At 42.8% G+C, this 20,833-nt stretch overlaps 1 protein-coding gene across 1 annotated transcript in view; it reads left to right on the forward strand.

Moving 5' to 3' along the window:
• Positions 1-20,833, forward strand: part of LOC137587925 (tropomyosin-like) — a 39,451-nt gene that overhangs the window by 8,071 nt on the left and 10,547 nt on the right. Inside the window, exon 4 of the mRNA XM_068304611.1 lies at positions 3,044-3,158. Within this exon, the coding sequence (XP_068160712.1) occupies positions 3,044-3,158 (115 nt within the window). The remainder of the gene's footprint in view (positions 1-3,043; positions 3,159-20,833) is intronic.

Below are 20,833 nucleotides of genomic sequence, written 5' to 3' on the forward strand. Positions count from 1 at the left end.
TCATGTCATCATTAAGAAAATGGATGGATGGATGGATGGATGGATGGATGGATGGATGGATATGGATGGATGATCAACAAGTCTCATAACAAATTAATGTTAAGTGAATAAATATTTTAATTTAAGTAAATATATAAAATGTTAGTGAGGACGATGGCATCCCTTAACACATAAAAACTTTGCTGCATCTCCACATCCATATGACCTTTATAAGTTGAGCGTGTAAGGACACCTATCGTTAACATCCGGTCTTTCCCAGAGCCTTCTCCACATCCCAGCATGCAATCTGTCACCTGTGGTGCTCAGCTGCCTGCTCCTCATCATCCAATCAGCCTCAGGTCTGCATATATTCTGTTCAGCATTCGGTTCAGCACCAGATTCATTGACGTCGGTTCACTACCGTGTTCTAGAGGCAAGATCGGGCCTGAAAAATCCAGTCCGACCCGACCCGAGCCCGAGGGTTTAAAGCCCGACCCGACCGGACCTGAACGTAATTATTGACATTTTCAGAATCCAAGGATTCGGGCCTCAGATCTTACCTCTACTTTCGGTGCGTACGATCGTAAAGGTAAAGTGACAGAAGATACAGCTGACGCTCCGAGGGAACGGAGCAGATATTTTAGATGTTTCTCATACAGCGCCTTGTATGTTTTACCTAAATTATTTATTTTATAAGGGTATTCCTTAGTTTAATACCCATAGATTGTTTGAGATACATAATATACAAATATATATTTATTAAAAAAGTCCGGGTCGGGCTTGGATCTTAAGATCTTAAGCCCGAGCCTGTGTCCAAAAAAATCTAGCCTGAACAGACCCGAGCCCAAGGGTTTAAAGCCCGACCCGACCCGACCCGACCTGAACGTAATTACTGACTTTTTGAGCCCAACCCGGCCCAAATTTCGGTTCGGGTCGGGCGTAAGATCTTACCTCTACCGTGTTCTGGTGTTCCTCGGTTCTTGGGTTCTGCCTGTTCACCTGCCCCCTGTCTGATGTGTCTGCCTCATTTTATTCTGTTTTGCATTGTTATTAAAACTCTAGATGTGGACTCATCCCTATTGCTGTACTTTTGGGTTCTCCTGCCGCCCCGGTGAACGATCTGTCAGAGAAGAGGCTGAACGGAGTAATGTTATATACGTTCCATGGTGGTTGATCCACAGAGGATCAGGAAGTGGTGCCACACAGATGACAGCAATGAGCTGATTGGATGAACGAAGGTGGAGGGACTCTGGAAAAGACAGGAGATGTTAATAATGGGTGTCGTGACATTAAATGCAGTAAAGGACTCTGATTGATAAAACAAGAGAGATTGAGACAGAATACATCATATTATATTATTACACGCATGGCAAACAAAGTGTTCTGTGGTGCGAGGAATGGATGTTTGTGGCATTTCTGCTATTGGGACATGGTGCATATTTAGGCAGACTAAGTATAATTTTTGAAACACTTTAATGATTCATCAGTGAACACATACAGAGGGAACAGGATCATCATAATGGTGCAGACGTTGATCCTCCTCATGTTCTTCCTGATACCTGTTATAACTAAACTGACAAATGTTGTCCAGCTCAATGTGAGTAGGGAACAGAAATCTAAATAAAATAATTAATACCCATTATCAAATTGTTTTATTTGTGGTAAAATCCATTCAATACCAAAAGTACATCAAACTGAATATTTGTAAGCAGTTGGATCAACACACATACACCACAGGCAGAAAGCTGACAAACATAAGCCTGGACGCCTTTGTCCAGAAGAATAGAACTACGCTGCCACTTGTAATATTTATTTATGAACAACATGAATGCTATATATAATTATTTATACTCAAAACAAAAACCAATTCATGCAGGAATTAAACAGATACAATAGACCCCACATGTGGTGCAGCAGTTTTTGATCTGGTGTTAATGTGTATTTCCTATTGATCAAAGTCAGTATTTCATCTGTCACATTTAAGGACAATGTTATTTATGCTCCATGATAAATGAAAAAATCCCTAATTTCACTTGGTATCCAAGTAGCTGTCATTTCCTTCTGTGATCAAACAAAGTGTGAAAACATCAAACTAGTTTTAAAATAAAATGGATCACAGAACATGTGATTGAAGTACTATGTGTACTTCAGGTGTGTAATGGAAGATGACACAGAAAGAAACAGAGAAAAAACACAATGCAGGAAACCAAACGTCTAGCAGCTGAAAAGAAAACATTAATCCAGAGAACACCATCATGAAGGCATCAGCAGTCTTCACAGTTCATGGTGGTTGAACTCAGTCTGGAGGCACGTTATTGAAGAGATATAGACAGGTCCAGGATTCATGGTCACATCTCCACCTAAAGCAGGTTGGTGGTGGAACCATCAGCAAACCAACAAATTGGGATTAAACTCTAAGGCAGAACAATTCCAGGGAGGAAGCTGCCTTTGAAATTACTGACATGGAGATTGGGTCATGGATTAACTTGGAAATACCAGTAGGTGTGAATCTGGGAGGGCAGTGTTCTAGTAGATGATAAGGCACTAAACTTTCCTTCAGGTAATTCCTTCCTTGATGGTGAGCAGGAGAATTATGAACTTAAAACACTGGAAGCCAGAGCAGTAGGAGACATAAAGTCACTCTTTTGTTCCAGGCAGCACATGGGTCACGTCTTTTGGATCAGATGGAAGGTCTCACTGTATTACAGGTGTCTGTTATTGTGTGACTGACAACTCAAAGCACTTTAATACTCACCTCCCAGAAAAGCTTGGAGATCCAAGAACAAGATGGAGCTGACGGCATTTATCCTTATGAACAATATTTTCTGACATTATATTTTTTCCATAAAGAGCATTTTTATCAGGTAGACTATAATATGTTGTGTAGCAGCATAAAACATGGCATTTAATAGCAAATTAGAGATTTAAGGGGAAAAACATGCAGTACCCAGTAAAAATCTCCCAATTCAAGTATTTCATAGCTGCCAGGAAATATCAGTACTGTATACTTTATTCAGTGGTGTTTGCCCAAGTAACTAGCTCCACTGATTCTTCTCTTGTACAGAATAGAGAAGGAGATCGAGGCCCTGGAAACACAGGAGCTCAGCGTCTCTGCTAATGAAGAAGTGGTTCTACTGCGGTTGAAGGAGGTGGAGCAGATGTCTGAGGACGTCACCAAGGTGAGTTCAAACCGGCTGCGTTCGGTCTGTTCCACTGATTACTCTTTTGCTCTGTCTTGGTTACTGATTAATTCTGCCTAAAATGCCAGCCTATGAAACACGACCATATCTTTTTGTTAAGTTCTGATGAGAGAACAAGGAGAATTGAACACATGAGTCTAGATGCTTCAAACATTTCTCCTAACAGATATGCTGAAGCACTGCACTTAACAGACACTCTGGGACACTCAGTGTTCTCGTTTGCGTGCGTCCTTGTGTCTTTGACGCACGTTGTTTGACAGGGACACACGGTCGTCAGACAACGTGCGTCCCTGGGACTCCAGCTTTAAATACTTACAATAAAAAACAATTGATGCTACCCTTTCCACGATATAACATTGGGAAAAAATGCACTTCTATTTAACAAAAATATTCACAAGTTATCCATTTCTCCACATATTTTGAACCCGAAAATCTCCATTATGTTTTGATCTTGTGTTTCTCGTCACGAGACTCACCTGCGTGATCAAAATCAACCAAACGGCGACACGTCTGCTGGTTTTAACGCTGCAGTGAGAGAGGAGTTAGTCTGACATTATCACCACGCCTCCGCAAAAGATGCAAAAGTTTGAGAAAAACCAAGTGACAATAAATAAAAAACAATCAAAAGTTAATGAAGAGAACGAGACAGATGGAAGTGAATGTTTCCATGGGGTGGGGGGGCTAAATGTCAGCAACCAACACAAAATTATGAGGGTGCAGCTTACAAACATTTGTGTATAGGAGGTTCTGTCAGCTTGGTGAAGTGTCCACAAAATCATATTAACAGTGTTTAGTTTTTATATTGTACTGCTGTTAAACTCTATCCTTGCATTGCTTCTACTGTATATTCTGTTATTACTTTTGGGATGCACTACATTCTGGAAGTCACATGAACTCTGCTCTCTCTGTACCTGTGTGCAATGCTAAGGCTCGTTAGCTCTTTGTTTCTCTGTCACAAACATTTTATTGATCCCATCACTGATATCAGCTGTTATATTTTTTAGCCAAATGTTGCTATTTAGTGTTTAAACATGTTGCTTCACTAGAACTCACACTGGTACGCTCTGTAACTGGAAATTCTCAGAGTGACTCAAGTGTTAGGATGTGGACCTCGGTATCAGGGTGTGTGGGGGGGTGTGGGTGTGTTGGATCATGTGAGGTGTCTGCTGCCACTGCAAACAGGAAGCAGAAACACACCAGCTGAAGAGCCTCAAGGCACTGAGTACACAGTACTGCAGAAGGACCAGGTCCTGGGCCATCACAGAGGATCACGTCCACAGTGATGCATTGCATTGGGAGATTACATGGACCCCCTGAATCAGGAGTTGTTGGGGAAATTCCTGTTTTGACTGATCAGAGAAGCTGTGTCATTGAAGAAAAAAGCTGAGTAGAGAGAATCTTCACCCTATTTTCACCACAGCCATTTGCTTCGTTCAGTAATAATCTGAGAGATTATTTAGACAATTGCAGTAGCGTCAATAATCCGAGAGATTATGCAATCCAGTAATCCAACAGCAACATGATAATGGTAGGGGACTCAGCAACCAACTGAAGACAATGATTATGGCCACTATGGATCACTATGGATCATTATGGATCACTGTGGATCATTATGGATCACTATGGATCACTATGGATCATTATGGATCATTATGGATCATTATGGATCACTGTGGATCATTATGGATCACTATGGATCATTATGGATCACTATGGATCATTATGGATCACTATGGATCACTATAGATCATTATGGATCACTATGGATCATTATGGATCACTATGGATCATTATGGATCACTATAGATCATTATGGATCTCTATGGATCACTATAGATCATTATGGATCACTATGGATCATTATGAATCATCATCTTTCTGTATAAACCAGAAATAAACAGAATGATGTTACATGAAATTCTGACTGACTTAAAGGAATAGTTTGATGTTCTTTGGTCGATGCTGACACTTCTATCACTAGAAGTATGAAATCTAATTTGTTTGTAACATGGTTGACACGAGATGAACTCTCCGTGTTTGCACCGTGGTTTACATGACACTGCTGTGATTGAGCCAAGTGGGAAGCAAATTAATCACTGATTGGTACGTGTGTGGTGCGCAAAGACCAACATCGATTAAAATGTTTTCTGGTTGTCATCTTCATTCAGACATAAAAACACACGCATTGACTTTAATATAACAGAGTCACTGACATTAACTCGTCCACAACTCTGATGATGACAGGGTGACTCCGCATTTTCAGAATAAAGTACTTTGTCCTGTGGGGACCCAAAGCAAAAATCTTTCAGGCAGTTGTCAGCTTTCCATGATGTGATGTATTAAATCCTTATGTTATTAGGTCTGACATTGTTTCATACACAGTATATGTTCAACTAACATAAATATTAGTGATGAATGTCATCACTAATATTTTTTTAGTGATTGAATGGGAGGTGGGAGGAAGATGCCTTGAGGGGAATTGATTGATTCTTCAGAATTGATTGATTCTTCAGAATCAAACAATTCCCCTCTATGTTCCACAAGATCTTTTTGGGAATCCTCAACCTTGTGCACAAATAAAGACAACTTTATATTGTTGAATGTATGGCATTTTATATTTTTACATTCAAATAAAGTCATCAGAATACAAATGATACCTGTAAAGAGTTACTGTACTTCACTCCCAACTCACGTCACGCTTTGGCTGCATGCTCAATCACACGTGTCTAAGGGGAGTTCCTGCACCTCATGGTTGGATGAACACACATGTAATGTGACTGTGTGGGTATTTCAAGAGTTTTGAAAGAGGAAATGAAATGTCAACATAAACATAGGTATAGCTTCAGTGACTTAATTACATATACCACAACAATAATTACATAATACAAATAATCCATTGTTGAGAAAATGTATTATTAAAAAGGCTTTCTCCCTGCAGTTGTAACGGTAAAAATGTCACAAGCGTCTGTGTATGCTTTGAGTCAGTCTGAAACAAACCAGTAGAGATCTATTCCCACCGAATCAAAATGAAAGCAGACATGACAAAACCTGCCCTGAACTGAGAACCAGAGTGAGAACATTGGAAATACACAGTAGTGTGATTTGGACTTGTATCCCCATGGCGACACACAGTGTCAGCCGTCGGGAGGTGACCCTGGAGCATTTCTTTAAGGAGTAACACGCCCAAAACAACACTTTGGTATTTTATCACTGTGGGATGTCCGAGCCGGTGGATGTGGCAAATCTATGTCATTTCTAAGTACCATACAGCCCTGAAATTGCCTGTTATGGGTCAAATGACCTGGGTCAAAACATCTCCCCAAACCACCAGGCAATAAAAACGATACCATTCAGTACATGGATAGTCTTGTACTTTTGACTGGACATTACGTTAGGAGAGGATCCTTGGAAATACTTTTTTGGCTGCTACTAAATATATACGAAAGGGTTCCAAATGTAAATGAAATAACAGTAAGGATTTAATTAGTCATCACTATTTTTGAAAATCATAACATAATCACCAATTTACTTATAATAGACCTAACATATGTCTTCTGTGAAGGCCAGGACAGAGGGCTTCCCAACAGCTCAGTAAACCAAATGTGGTTGTTCTATTTTCAGAGTGAAATCGTGATAATTTACTCTTCCTCACTGTTTGTGGTGTCATGTAAAACAAGAAGAAGGTGGGGGGAAAGGTGTCCCCTCAGACATCGTCCTTAATAGTTTATTCAGTAATACATGAATCATATATATACATATAAATCCAGGAGTCATTTTTCTTATGTGACACAAAATCCTGAAATGTGGGAAACCCAGATCAGTCAGTTGTTATTACTGTGTGTGGATTTTACTTATCTGGTCATTTGCTGGGTGTGCCCGACCCCTATGTGAATATAGTCACCCTAACTTTAACCCTCATTTAACAGAATATACATTGTTAACTGACTACTACCCAGAAATGCGTCATGTATTTTGTATTTTACAAGTATCATATACTTCGTAAGTTTTAATACCCATGTGAAATCCATATGACAGACCTTTGGATGGGTTTATGACCCTCCCCATACTGCCCTTTCCCCACACTGTGATAGACTGTTCAAAGCACTTTTGTGTCTCACGGAAGTCCAAGACTCATGGAACAGAGCACACTTCCAGATGCCGTCAGCCAATAGAATACACGTACGGTATCACATGACTGCCTACTAAAAATCCGTGATGAGGTGGCGTCGCAATCATTGACGTGCAAATTTGCGAGGGCTTATTGTATTCTGTTTGTAGCCACTTGTTCTTTGTTGTGACTCATGACACTGCCTAGAAAATGGCATTTTATAAAATTACAAAGATTGACAGCCGACCGCCACATGCACTCACTGCATGAGTGGAACGAACTCCTCATTCCATCAGGTGGCTGAATGAAAAAATGGGACCACATCATAGTTTTTACCATTTGCACTAAGTTTGATTTTTGAACCTACTGGTGAGTAGCATAGATTTTAGGAATGTGTCAACAAATCCAGCAAGTCACACTTTATTTATTTATTTATTTTTTTGTTTGCCAAAGTATTCATAAGCATTTTCTGATTGAGAGGCATGGCTTCAGACTTGGAAGGGCAAATTTTCCTTTGCTTCACACTGGGCAGCAAAAACCAATCCAACAAACAGGTCACAGCACGACGAAGCCAACAGAACAACGTTAGGTCTACCAAATGTAAACTAAGAAGACATAAAGGCCTGACGCCTTCCAACCACACCCGTTCAGGTTACACTGTCGGTAACCAGGTCAGTGTTGAAGTCCCCTACTGAAACAGTCTCGGTCCACATCTCCTCAGGGGCCATATACAAAACCCAATGCAACGACACCAAGAAGGCCGGAGACTGACTGCTGTCTGGTGCATCGACCCTGATGAGTCTCAGCATGTTCGCCAACTAAAGACAAAAAGATGCCGTCCTCTCATGCACTGGGAATGACCCAACATACAGGCATGAAGTCAGTGGGGGGGGCTACAACTAAACACACATCTGAACATTAAATCTTATCATAGGTGAAAACCTATGGTTCCACAATCCATGCCAGGAATCAAGGTGAGCAGATTTCATCTGGCTGGTATTGCTGAGCCTTACACACCAGCTCAGGGTGTTTCCCCACCATCAAAATTCCATCCCCAAAAACAGTGGTAGCAATGGAGGATGAGGCTGTCAAAGCTCTGCTAAAAGAGCCACATGACACCGATGTCACACCCCTGTCGGGACTACAGTTTGTTTATTCTACACACAACACTCTTTCCCATTACTTACATCTCTTATCATTTCAGAATCCCTCTCCACCCCCCTGCATGTAGTCAGTCCATTCCTGTTTCCTGTGCTGCTCCGGCCACCTGCTACTCATTTGCCAGTCAAACACTACACTACTTCTACCCTGTTCAGCCGTCTGTTCACTGCCAGATTGTTAGTGATTCATCCTCCTTTCCAGTATCCCCGCTCTGTGTGACAGCGAGGTCAGCGGCTGCCTTACTTGGTGGAGGCTATGCAGGGAATGGCCGTTTGACAGGAGCGGGGCATTGCACCTCCCCAAGAACAAGTTGGGAAGCTCATTGCTCCTCAACGGCCCCTCGTCTTGGGATATCAATGGCTTAGACTACCGGTGCACAACCCACACACAGACTGGTCAAGTTCTCCAGAAATATCAAAATCCTCGTGAAATAGTGCAATGTGTGTGATAGTTAATTCCTTGTCAACAATGGACGGCTGTGTGGTCTTTTGGCAATATATTGCCTAACCTCACACAATAATTAGGTGCATAGTTGACTGAAATAATGTAATTAGCACTACAGTGACAGCTAAATATTACTGTTGTTCATTGGTTCTGCCTTCACATCTTATTTTCATCCATTTCTTGCTCTACTTCTACTCTAGTTTGATCACCAATCTTAAATCTTTTCAACAGCCTGTCCAAGGCCTGTAGTCCCATCTCTTCCTTCAATATAAATGACGTCATTGATTTCTGATGTAACATCTGGAACATACGAAACACTGAGGCAATAGGAAGATTTGAAATGTATCTATAAAAAAAACGCAGGACACTGAAGGCCAGGCCTCTTCTTTTTCTTTTTCTTGTCTTTTTTTTTTAACTTTGGAATGGTACTTAAAATTCTGCACTGATGTGGAGCTGGACTATTTGGTGATTGTGGATCACAATCACAATCACGCTTCTTACGTTATGGCGGATGAAGCGCGATTGAAAATGAATGAATGAATGAATGAATGAATGAATGAATGAATGAATGAATGAATGAATGAATGAATGAATGAATGAATGAATGATCACAACAAACCTGTCACAGCTCGAACAAGACTGGTGGTGAGAACCCAAAAGCACGACAGTGAAGCAGGCGGGTCAAGTCCAAAAACAGGTTTAATAGGACAGGCAGGGTTCAGGTACCAGATAATCAGTCCAAACAGCAGACGAGTCAGGCAGACGGCAAGCAAACAGACAGAGTCCAAAATCAGGCAGTTCACAGACAAAAAGGCATTCCAACAAACCAGGCAGACAAATCCAAAAGGGGTCGACGAAAGGCAGGGTCCGGGAAACAGGCTGGGTCAGAGACAGCAATCAGGATAACCGGCAGGAATCAAAGGCTGGAGACTCAGGGCAGACACCACACAATCTGGTGGAGTACTGAGGGCTGACCTGGGTATCTGAGGACTGGTGGCTGATTAGGGGAGGGGTTTCACGTGAGCGGAGGGAAGGTAGGTGCAGGGAATGAACTGATTGCAAGTGGGACTGAATCTGAAATAGTTATGTTAATGACCAGAAAACAAACAGGATAATAATAGTCCAGAGACGTGACCAAACCTTTGGCAATCAACATGTCAGTATTCACTTTTATATGCTCAGGTAAATAATAACTCCATTAGTCCATTACATGCATGTGATTGCTTTGGTAATATTTACTGTGGCTTTTTAACAAGACGAATAACATCCAAAACCTTAATAAAACCTCATTGTACATCACTTTCCTCTGCTATTTCCCATCAAAGAGAAATAGCAGATTAATTAAATCAATATAATTAAGTCAATTATATTGATTTATATAATTGTTCTAATAAACTCAATTAACACAGTAAACAATGCAAGGAATTAATACATCATGATAATGTGGTGATTTGAAAATGAGTTTTTTCACACGGATGTCAGAAACGGGTCACAAAGATAAATGTGAACAGTCAAGCTAGAAAGACAGATTTGAAAGAATTGTGTTGCTGTCAGTGGTGTGATGAAGAACATTATCCCCTATGAGCTCCTTTCTGCATCCCTGAGTGTTTGTTCATGTGAACGCTTCATCATTGGCTGTCTCTACAACACCCCTTTTCCATCAGCCAGCCAATCACAGGAAGCAGCAGAGCTGCCAGTATGAGGCTGCGCTCAGAGACAGAGCAGAGTCCTCTGCATTAGCCTGCTACCCTGTCTCAGGTAGGTACATTAAAATACATAGAGGCATACACTTAAACATACACATCCAAAAGTTTTACGTATTCTTCCAGGGCTGCTAGAACGGAAGTCACATCGTGTGTTTGTTACGGTGAGGGATGTTGAAAGCCTCCTGGCATTGTCGACTTGATTATTCTGTCTTTCAAATAGCTGCTGTCTTTCTCTCGTGTGTGTGTGTGTGTGTGTGTGTGTGTGTGTGTGTGTGTGTGTGTGTGTGTGTGTGTATGTGTCTGTGTGTCTGTGTGTGTGTGTGTGTGTGTGTGTGTGTGTGTGTGTGTGTGTGTGTGTGTGTGTGTGTGTGTGTGTGTGTGTGTGTGTGTAAGGACATCCTTGTTTAAGAATGATATGTGATTGTTTTTCCTTTTTATAATTGGCCATCCTAGTTTTGACGTCTTATGTCACTAGTTTAGTTCTGTCACTATAGTATAGTTCTGTCACTAGTATAGTTCTGTCACTAGTATAGTTCTGTCACTAGTATAGTTCTGTCACTAGTATAGTTCTGTCACTATAGTATAGTTCTGTCACTAGTATAGTTCTGTCACTAGTATAGTTCTGTCACTAGTATAGTTCTGTCACTAGTATATAGCCATGTCAGCTTCGGTTGGATTGTTCAAAGGCAATACATTGAATTATGGTTGGTGAACTCTATTAAAAGATATTCTTTTTAAGTGGTGGTAGGAACAAGTGAACACAGGAAGCCGGAGCCTGAGGTTGAAGCATGGGGCCGTAACTTCAGTTGAGAGCTGGTCCAGGAGTCCCTGGCCCCTGAGGTTATGAGGTTAGCTTTAACATGATGAGAAATCACAAGGCTGCCGGTACACTTAAATAATCAAACACTGTTAAAGGACATCCAGGATCAAACAATGGATGAGAAGGGGTTTGTTATGGTGCTGAACAGGGTGAAGTGTTATCTGGTTGGTAATAGCGTAGGGTATCCACCACCCAATCCACCACCCTACGCTACTCTACTGTACAGGTATACTGTATGTAGCAGTTAATCTCCATTGCAGTGGCTGATGTACAGCACCAGATGGCCCCAGCTCTCGCGCCATGCAACAACCTGCTTGACAAAAAAGCAGAAGTTAGGTGTGTGAATGGTAGAAATTTACGACAACCACTCAAATGGGAGGTGACTACCCATTGCACCTGACCAGACACCCCTTTCCAGTTCATGTTGGTTGAGGGACTGGTCGGGTCAGTGACGCTGTGACTGAATCACAGAATAGTTCACTTCCAGGCACCAGAACAACCTCACCTAATCTTTGGTCTTAGACTACAGACAGTCTGCAATGGCTGCTGTTTTTTTCTACCAATGGGGTGACCTGTCAGCGGACCAAAGTAGTACAGCAAACATCACATCTCTGGTCTAAAACATACAGAGTAAAAAAAAACAACTGTCCTGTTTCTTGTCATCCCTACGCCTCCCTGGACCCTGCTGTGGTGTATCATGGACTGTGTACAGCCACATTACATCTTCATCTAGTATTGTCATGGTGCTCTCCTGACTTTCTCTCCATCCATCTCTCTGTCTTGTTCCTGTCTCTCCACTGCTCAAGTTCCTTGAATTGGCAAAACCCTGGCAGTGTAACTGCAAACAACACTCCTGATCCTCATGGACACACCATGGTCTGTGTCTCCTCCACAACTGGTTTCCTTAAATGGAATCATTTTACTTGTGTCTGAGTCTAGCTTTTGGATCTTGTATCATCTGTACCTCATAACAGAGCCAATTGGCCAAAATGGACTTTGTGGAACCAGTGTCAGTCCAAAAGGCTGTGTCCTATCAAGGAATAATTTTTGACATTCAACATCAGACTCTAAAATTTTTAATAGATTCCAAAGATCACAAATCAGAAAGTGGTATAACTGGGATTCACATCTCTTTCACTTACCGCACAGCTCAGACTCATCTCTACACAGCAGTCCAACTTATATGTAGTCCAATGCTTAACACTATGTTAGTGTAGATGCTACTACACCAGGGTAAATGCAAATGGGACAGTGCAAACCAGGAAACATTTAACTTAAATAACTAAAAATTCATGTATAAAGTACCATAACCCTAAATTTTGACCATAGTGTTAAAAAATATTTGAATCTGTAGTCTTAGCTTTCATTAAGTGACAGATCATGTAGAAACTCTGCCTGGCCAAAAAAACGTTACCCCCCCAAAAAAAGGCCTCACTCATATTTCATTGGACCACCTTCAGCTTTGACTACAGCACATATTCACTGTGGCATTGTGATTTATTTCTATACAGTGTTGACATAACTTTTCACCGTTGATGATGGTAGAGTCTGACCGCTGAGCAAAGCTTTCTCCAGCACATCCCACAGTTTTGTACACCTTTCCTTTCATTTTAGCTGAAACTCTTCTATCACACATCACACCTGACACTTTCCTCCACCCGTTCCATCCTGCCTGGACACGCTTCTTCACCTCTTTTCCACACTCTCCATTGCTCTGGACTGTTGACCCTAAGTACTTCAAATCCTCCACCTTCTTGATCTCTTCTCCCTGTAACCTCACTCTTCCACTTGGGTCCCTCTCATTCACACACATGTACTCATGTACCATCCTATGCTGTTTGGCTACACTCTCACCTACCACTACTTTGCAGTCACTGATCTCCTTCAGGTTACACCGTCTACACCAGATGTAGTCTACCTGTGTGCTCCTACCACCACTCATATAGGTCACCCTATGTTCCTGCCTCTTCTGGAAGAAAGTATTCACTACAGCCATTTCCATCCTTTTTGCAAAGTCAACTACCATCTGTCCTTCTGCGTTCCTCTCCTGGATACCAAACCTGCCCATCACCTCCTCATCACCTCTGTTTCCTGCACCAACATGTCCATTGAAGTCTGCTCCAATGACAGCTCTCTCACTTCTAGGTATGCTCTGCATCACTTCATCAAAGTCCAACCAGAATTTCTCCTTCTCCTCCAGCTCACATCCTACCTGTGGAGCATACCCACTAACAACATTGAACATCACACCTTCTATTTCTAGCTTCAGACTCATCACTCTATCTGACACTCTTTTTACCTCCAGGACATTCCTAACAAACTCCTCCTTCAAGATAACTCCTCCTCCATTTCTCTTCCCATCTACACCATGATAGAACAACTTGAACCCTGCTCCTAAACTTCTAGCCTTGCTACCTTTCCACCTGGTCTCCTGGACACACAGTATGTCTACCTTCCTCCTCTGCATCATGTCAACCAACTCTCTACCTTTTCCTGTCATAGTTCCAACATTCAACGTCCCTACTCTCAGTCTTATACTCTTGGTGTTCCTCTTCTCTTTCTTCCTATGAACACACTTTCCTCCTCTCCTTCTTGACCAACAGTAATCCGATTTCCACCGGCGCCCTGTAGTCAACAGCGCCGATGGTGGTCGTTGTTAACCCGGGAGTCGACCGATCCGGTATGGAAGTCATAGGTTTGACTCTCATGTTAGATTTGGCAAAATTTTTACGCCGGATGCCTTCGCTGACGCAACTGTATTTTTCTGGGCTTGGGACCGGCACAATAAGACACTGGCTTGCGTTCTCTTGTGGCTACATTGGTGGCCAATGCACATGTGAAAATGAAGTCTCATGCTCCCCAAACCACTCCTTCACAATATGTGCCTAATAAATTGCATTGTCATCTTGGAATATGCTCATGCCATCAGGGGAGAGAAAAAAATCAATTGATGAAATAACCTGGTCATTCAGTCGATTCAGGTAGTCAGCTGACCTCATTCTTGTTGCTGGACCTAGACCTGACCAACCGCCCCCACAGGCAGGCACAGTAGGCCAGAGGCATGATGGGTGCTTCACTTCATCTGCCTCTCTTCTTACCATCATGCACTCATCACTCTGGAACTGGGTAAATCTGGACACATCAGGTCACATGACCTTCTCCCATTGCTCCAGAGTCCAATCTTTATGCTCCCTGGCAAACTGAAGCCTTTTTTCAAGTTAGCCTCACTGATTTGTGGTTTTCTTAAGACTACACAGCTGTTCAGTCCAAATCCCTTGAGTTCTCTTTGCAATGTGCTTGTGGAAATGCTCTTTCCTACTAATAAAAGTAGCCCTGAGTTCTACTATTGTTTTTCTTCTATTTGATTTTACCAAAAGTTTCAGTGATTGTAGATCAAAACCATTCAGGGGTTTTTTTTGGCCACATTTCTTCCTCAGAAATGATGAATCCTCACTACCCTCCTAGTTTTTGATGATGCGTTGGACAGTTCTTAACACATTTTTAGCAGTGTCTCCAATCTCCTGAAGTGTTTTGTCTGCTCGATGCAGGCCAATGATTTGACCCATCTCAAACAGACTAACATCTTTTCCACAACCACGGGGTGTGTTTAAGAAATGAGAAGCAACTCATTGCACCAGTTGGGGTGAAATAACTTGTTGCCAACTGAAAGGTAGTGCTGTAATCCAATAGCAGGCTCGTATCTATTTACTTAGTTAAATCCAGGTGACACCTTTTTTGGAGAGGCAGTGTAAATCACAAGTAGCTGTTTATCTGCTACGCATCATCTTAACCAGGAGAGACTACAGTGAAATGAGATATTGAATATTCAGTTAGTTCATCTTCTTAAACAATGAATGAATGTCTAATATAGAAACAATAGTGTCCAACTTGCTTGTTTTTGGAGGTGGGAGAAGCCCCAAGAACTCAGAGAGAACCAACGCAGACACGGGGACAACAAGCAAACTCCTCACAGAAATGCCCCAGGGGGAATTGATCCCAAGACCTTCTTGCTGTGAAGCAACAGTGCTGCCCTCTGTGTTACCATGCTTTTCAGATAGTAAATATTAAGTAATATGATTGTCATGACAATTTTATTCATCTGTGTTTTCAGTATTTCTACTGTAGCAGTTATAATAGCCCTTATAGATATTGTACAGTAGGAGCACGTCTGTTTATTTTGCTCCCTTTATGAAATGCTTGAAGTTAAAGTTGGAATCAGAAACCGCTGGTCATCTGCTTAGGATTTCACCAAATAACAGGCAGTGAGAATGAGTGAAAGCTTAAACTCATCCATCTTGCCTGCTGACCAGTCTACTGTACATGGGTTGGAATGTATGTTTTAAGCCATGGGTATCCCAAAACCAGATCATATGTAGTCACAATGATTTCTACAGACTAGAATTCAATTGGTTAAATTAGGGGGGGAAATTGGGGAAAATTTTAATGTCATTGACAGCCAAAATCTCCATTGGAATGGACACAGGTCTGGTGTTTAAATTAGCATAGACTCTCATTTGTCCAGGTCACACCTACCCTTTTTTTATTCATTAATATGCAGGATAAGGTGTTGCGCACAGATTAAACAGAGAAGCAAGCTGGCTAGCCTGTGGCGCAGCAGGTAGCACTGTCACCATAATAATGGAGTTACCTTGAGAGATGGGAAGACCAGACATGAAGTCAAGGACTATGTGAGACCAGGGACGAGTTGGAATGGGCAAAGGGCGGAGACGACCAACTGGCCATTGATTGGACGTCTTCCCTCGACCACAAACTGTACAGGCTAAAACATATTCTCTGGTGTCCTTCTCCATCTTTGGGCACCAGAAATGGCGTCTGAGGAGGGAAAAGGTTCGGTGAATTCCTGGATGGCAGGCAAATCAGGACGTATGCCCCCACTGGATGACCTGGGAACGGACAGCCTGTGGGACATACAAACAGTTGGGAGGACCATTACCCAGATCAGGATCAGTTTCTTGAGCTCTCCTGTTGCAGGACTATATCTCCCAAGTAACAGCAGCTACAACACAAGAAGGTGGGATAATGTTTTCAGCAATGTCAGGTGAGTCTGCAGGAGAAAACTGTCGGGAAAGGGCATTGGGTTTGGTGTTTCTCGAACCAGGTCGATAGGTCAAGGTAAAATTAAAACGTCTACAAAACAATGCCCATCTAGCCTGACGGGAGTTGAGCTGCTTTGCAGACTGGATGTACGATAAGTTTTTCTGATCCATCCAGACAACAAACGGGTGTTCCGCTCCCTCCAGATAGTGCCGCCACTCCTCCAAGACCAACTTGACAGCAAGCAGTTCTCGATCGCCTATGGTGTAATTCCATTCTGCGGTGGATAAACGGCGCGAGAAGAAGGTACAAGGATGCAGTTTCTGGTCAGAGGCAGATTGCTGTGACAAAACCGCTCCAACACCAGTGTCCGAAGCATCCACCTCGACGATGAACTGCAGGGTTGGGTCAGGATGAGTGAGAACAGGTGCTTCAGTAAAACGTCTCTTAAGAGCCTGAAAGGCTTCATCCGCATCTGAAGTCCACACAAAAGGAATCTTTGGGGAGGTGAGACAAGTCAGAGGAGCTGCCACTGAACTGTAGTTCCAGATGAAACGGCGGTAGAAATTAGCAAATCCAAGAAACCTTTGTAGTTGTTTACGGATATCTGGGACTGGCCACTGCGAAACTGCTTGGATCTTCGAGGGATCTGGCTTCACCTGCCCACTGCCAATGATGTAACCGAGAAATCCAACTGACTCAACATGGAACTCACACTTCTCTGCCTTGGCGAATAGTTTGTTCTCCAGCAGTCTCTGCAGCACCTGACGGACATGGGTAACATGCTCATCTACAGAAGAAGAGAAAATAAAAATATCGTCTAGATAGACAAACACAAAATGATTCAAAAAGTCCCTCAATACATCATTGACAAGGGCTTGAAAAACTGCCGGAGCATTTGTCAACCCAAAAGGCATTACCAGATATTCAAAATGTCCCAAATATGTATTGAATGCCGTCTTCCACTCGTCCCCCTTGCGAATGCGTACAAGATGGTATGCATTGCAAAGGTCCAGTTTAGAAATGATGGTGGTATTGAGAAGAGATTGAAAAGTTTAACTGTTTCCGAGCAATGGGTCACTTTAGAGATTAATTTCCCATCCTATGCATTGGCTGCTAGTGGAGTAGGAAGGGGTACCTTATCCAACCCAGCTTGTTGAGCCAGATTATACTCCATAAAATTATCCTCAGCCCTGGAATCCACCAGGGCAGTCAACGGCAGAGTAGAGTTACTAAAACAGCATAGCAGGAAGTAGCATCTTTGTTGGGGGGTTAGAGGTGGAAACGTGGCTCACCAGCACCCCCACATTCACTGATGAGCCCAGTCTTTTGGCCGAACAGGACATGTGGCAAGAAAATGTCCCTGAATCCCACAATATATACAAATGCCAGCCCTGATTCTACGCTGCCTCTCATCTGGTGTTAGTTTTGCCCGAGCCACCTGCATTGGCTCCCCTTCAGAAGTTGTAGTGGTCGGGACAAAAGGCTTGTGGGGAGGGGATGCGCTGAACCTGCGTGGTGGGGCACTGCGAGGGTGAGACAATGTGGGAATATGGCGGCTGGAACGCTCCCTACGACGCTCGCGGATTTGATTGTCCATTTTAATGGATGTCGAAATTAAAGAATCAAGATTTGCAGGATCTTCTTTTACAGCAAGTTCATCCTTCAATTGTTCAGATAAGTCCATTCAAAACACGCTCTGCAGAGCCGAATCATAACACCCACTCTCGGCTGCTAGAGTCCGGAATTCAACTGAGTAGTCTTCCACACTACGAGTCCCCTGGGTTATTGAGAGGAGCCTCTCAGAAGCTTCTCTACCCTGGACAGGATGGTCAAAAACCTTTCTCAGCTCCTGTTCATAAGTCACGTAATCATTGCGAATGTCAGGTTGGTTTCGCCATTTTGCAGCTGCCCACTCTAACGCCCTCCCATGGAGAAGTCCCATAATAAATGCAATTTTGGAATTGTCAGAGGCATAAGTGTTTGGCTTTTGACTAAACACCAGTGAACACTGCAGTAAAAAACTCCCACATTTACCCATATCACCTGAATAATGGTCAGGGTCCGGAATATGCACTTCTCTGAAGGACGGCGGTGGAGACTGAGGTGCAGCAGAGGCTTGAGGTTGAGGTGAAATGGGCTGACCTTGAATTCTGGACGTGGAGAGTTTGCCGGCAAGTTCCTGAATCATGAAGTTTAGCTGTGAAATCTGGTCTTGTGAAGTCTTCTGATTCTCCAGGAGGCTACGTAGCAGCTGCTCATGTTGTCCAAGCTGAACTCCTTGATTGGCAAGAGCTAGGCTGACACGATCCGAATCTGTCTCCGCTGGGTCCATGTGGCCATTTCTTTCTGTCATGGTTTGCTGTAGGACCCAAATGTGTAGACGTCAGGTAAGAGGGAAAAGAGTTTATTTGACACGAATGTGATGTGATGGTGGACCAGATGATCAGGCTGAGCAAGTGAATCGGCAGGAGATGAGTAGTCAAACAGGCAGCAGACTGGAACTGGAACATAGAGAGAACAGAGTTATCAAAAAGGTCAAGGTGCGAGTTAAGAGAGCTGAGGTGTAGATACTGACAAGCAGTACAAACGAACTGGCGATGAATGGTGGGAAGCTGGTCCTCATGAAGATCTGGAGATGGGTGATTAGCAACAGGTGTGCTGCTCTGCTGCCAGGAGCAGCCACACCCAGGTAGGTGGAAACTAGGAGCATCTCAGAAGAGAGAGAGAGAGAGAGAGAGAGAGAGAGAGAGAGAGAGAGAGAGAGAGAGAGAGAGAGAGAGAGAGAACTGCAAATCCTGACAGATTGATGCTGAAAAGTTCGTGAACCATGTAGTGGAGGATTAAAATTAATAGACCACTTTCAAACTTTAGGCAGTCCTTTCATCTGGTTGATATTTACCTCACAAAGAAAGCTTTTCTTGCTCCTTATTGCACAAATGTATTTCATAATTCATTATTTAATGGTATACTACAGTTACTAGAATATTGTCTTCCAGATATACTAGAACATCTTCCACTCCAGAAGAGTTCTGGTGAAACAGTGCTGCAATTTTTGATGCGAGTGAATCGACCCCAGCATCTTCCTGAAATGGATTACTGGCTCGGTCAATGAAAAGACTTGATAGTGTTTGTCGAACTCTGACCATCGTAAATCTGCTCTGTGTACCGTTTACTGTCCAGTATCACACAGGCCTTCCCTTCCATCTCCAGCTCCCACACCAGGTTCTGCACGTTTCCACATCATGGCACTGCAGCTTTGAGTAGAGATGTTTGATCTTTTGTTTGAAAGCATTAACTGTTTATTAATTAGTTGAGTCAACTACTTCACTAAATGCCTCTTTTACCATCTCTCCACCCTTGGAGGACTTATTCTTCTTAACAATGAGGTGACTGTTGGGTGCCATGAGGCAAAAGCAAGGCCAGGACCCCGGACGCAGAGTACAAGAGCAAAGAGTTTATTAAGCACAAAGTAGCAACAGAAAATCCCTTTCTAGAGAAATACTCACCTAACAAAGTAACAACAGAAGATCACCTTACTCAGGGAGAAAGTCGTGAAGACCAAAAACAAGAGAATCGCTGGAAACAAAAAGCTTGCAGCTGGGACACGTTGAAGGAGACAAACTGACATGGAAAACCTTCTGTTGTGAACATCAAGGGAAAGGTGGCTGAATAGGCCCCAGATAATCAGCCTGATGAAACTGAGGTGTGAAGACCAGACTCTGCCCACGAGCCCAGACCTCCTGCCACGGTCCAGCAGAGCAGAGAAACATGATAAGAACAGAGAACACAACCACGACAGACTCACCTGGAACGATGCTCTCGCTTTTGAAGTTGGCTGTGAGAAACATTACTGTTTTTTAGTTCTGTCACCTTTCACTTTCTCAGATCACTTTTTGGTAAAAAGATGGTGTCATAGTTTGTAGGAACAGTTCAAAAATGCTGATCTACATTTAATTTAATTTAATATACCGTTTGGATCCCCGAAGGGCAATTAAGAATGCACACTCTAGCTAATGATTCAAACGCATGCATACTTATACAGGTAGTCGTCGACTTACGACCACGATTGGTCCTGACAGATCGGTCGTAAATTGACTCTTAAGTAAAAATTCAATCCAGCATCGCTGGTGCTGGTTCTTGGCTGGGGGTCGTCCGGATTATCAGCTGGGGCAGCGCGTGGGTTGGTGGGAGCGGGAGACCATCTTTTCATAATCATTGTGAGCTTTGTCTGAATTGTTCGTTTCTTTTTCTCCTCATAAATTTCACGATATGGACGGAAAGCGTCGTTTGCCATCCGTTCAATCCTTGCAAATGTTTCAATGTTCTATGTCCAGTTCTTCAAAGTGTGCACGGAGTT

This window comes from Antennarius striatus, chromosome 20, assembly GCF_040054535.1.
Source record: "Antennarius striatus isolate MH-2024 chromosome 20, ASM4005453v1, whole genome shotgun sequence".
NCBI lineage: Eukaryota > Metazoa > Chordata > Actinopteri > Lophiiformes > Antennariidae > Antennarius > Antennarius striatus.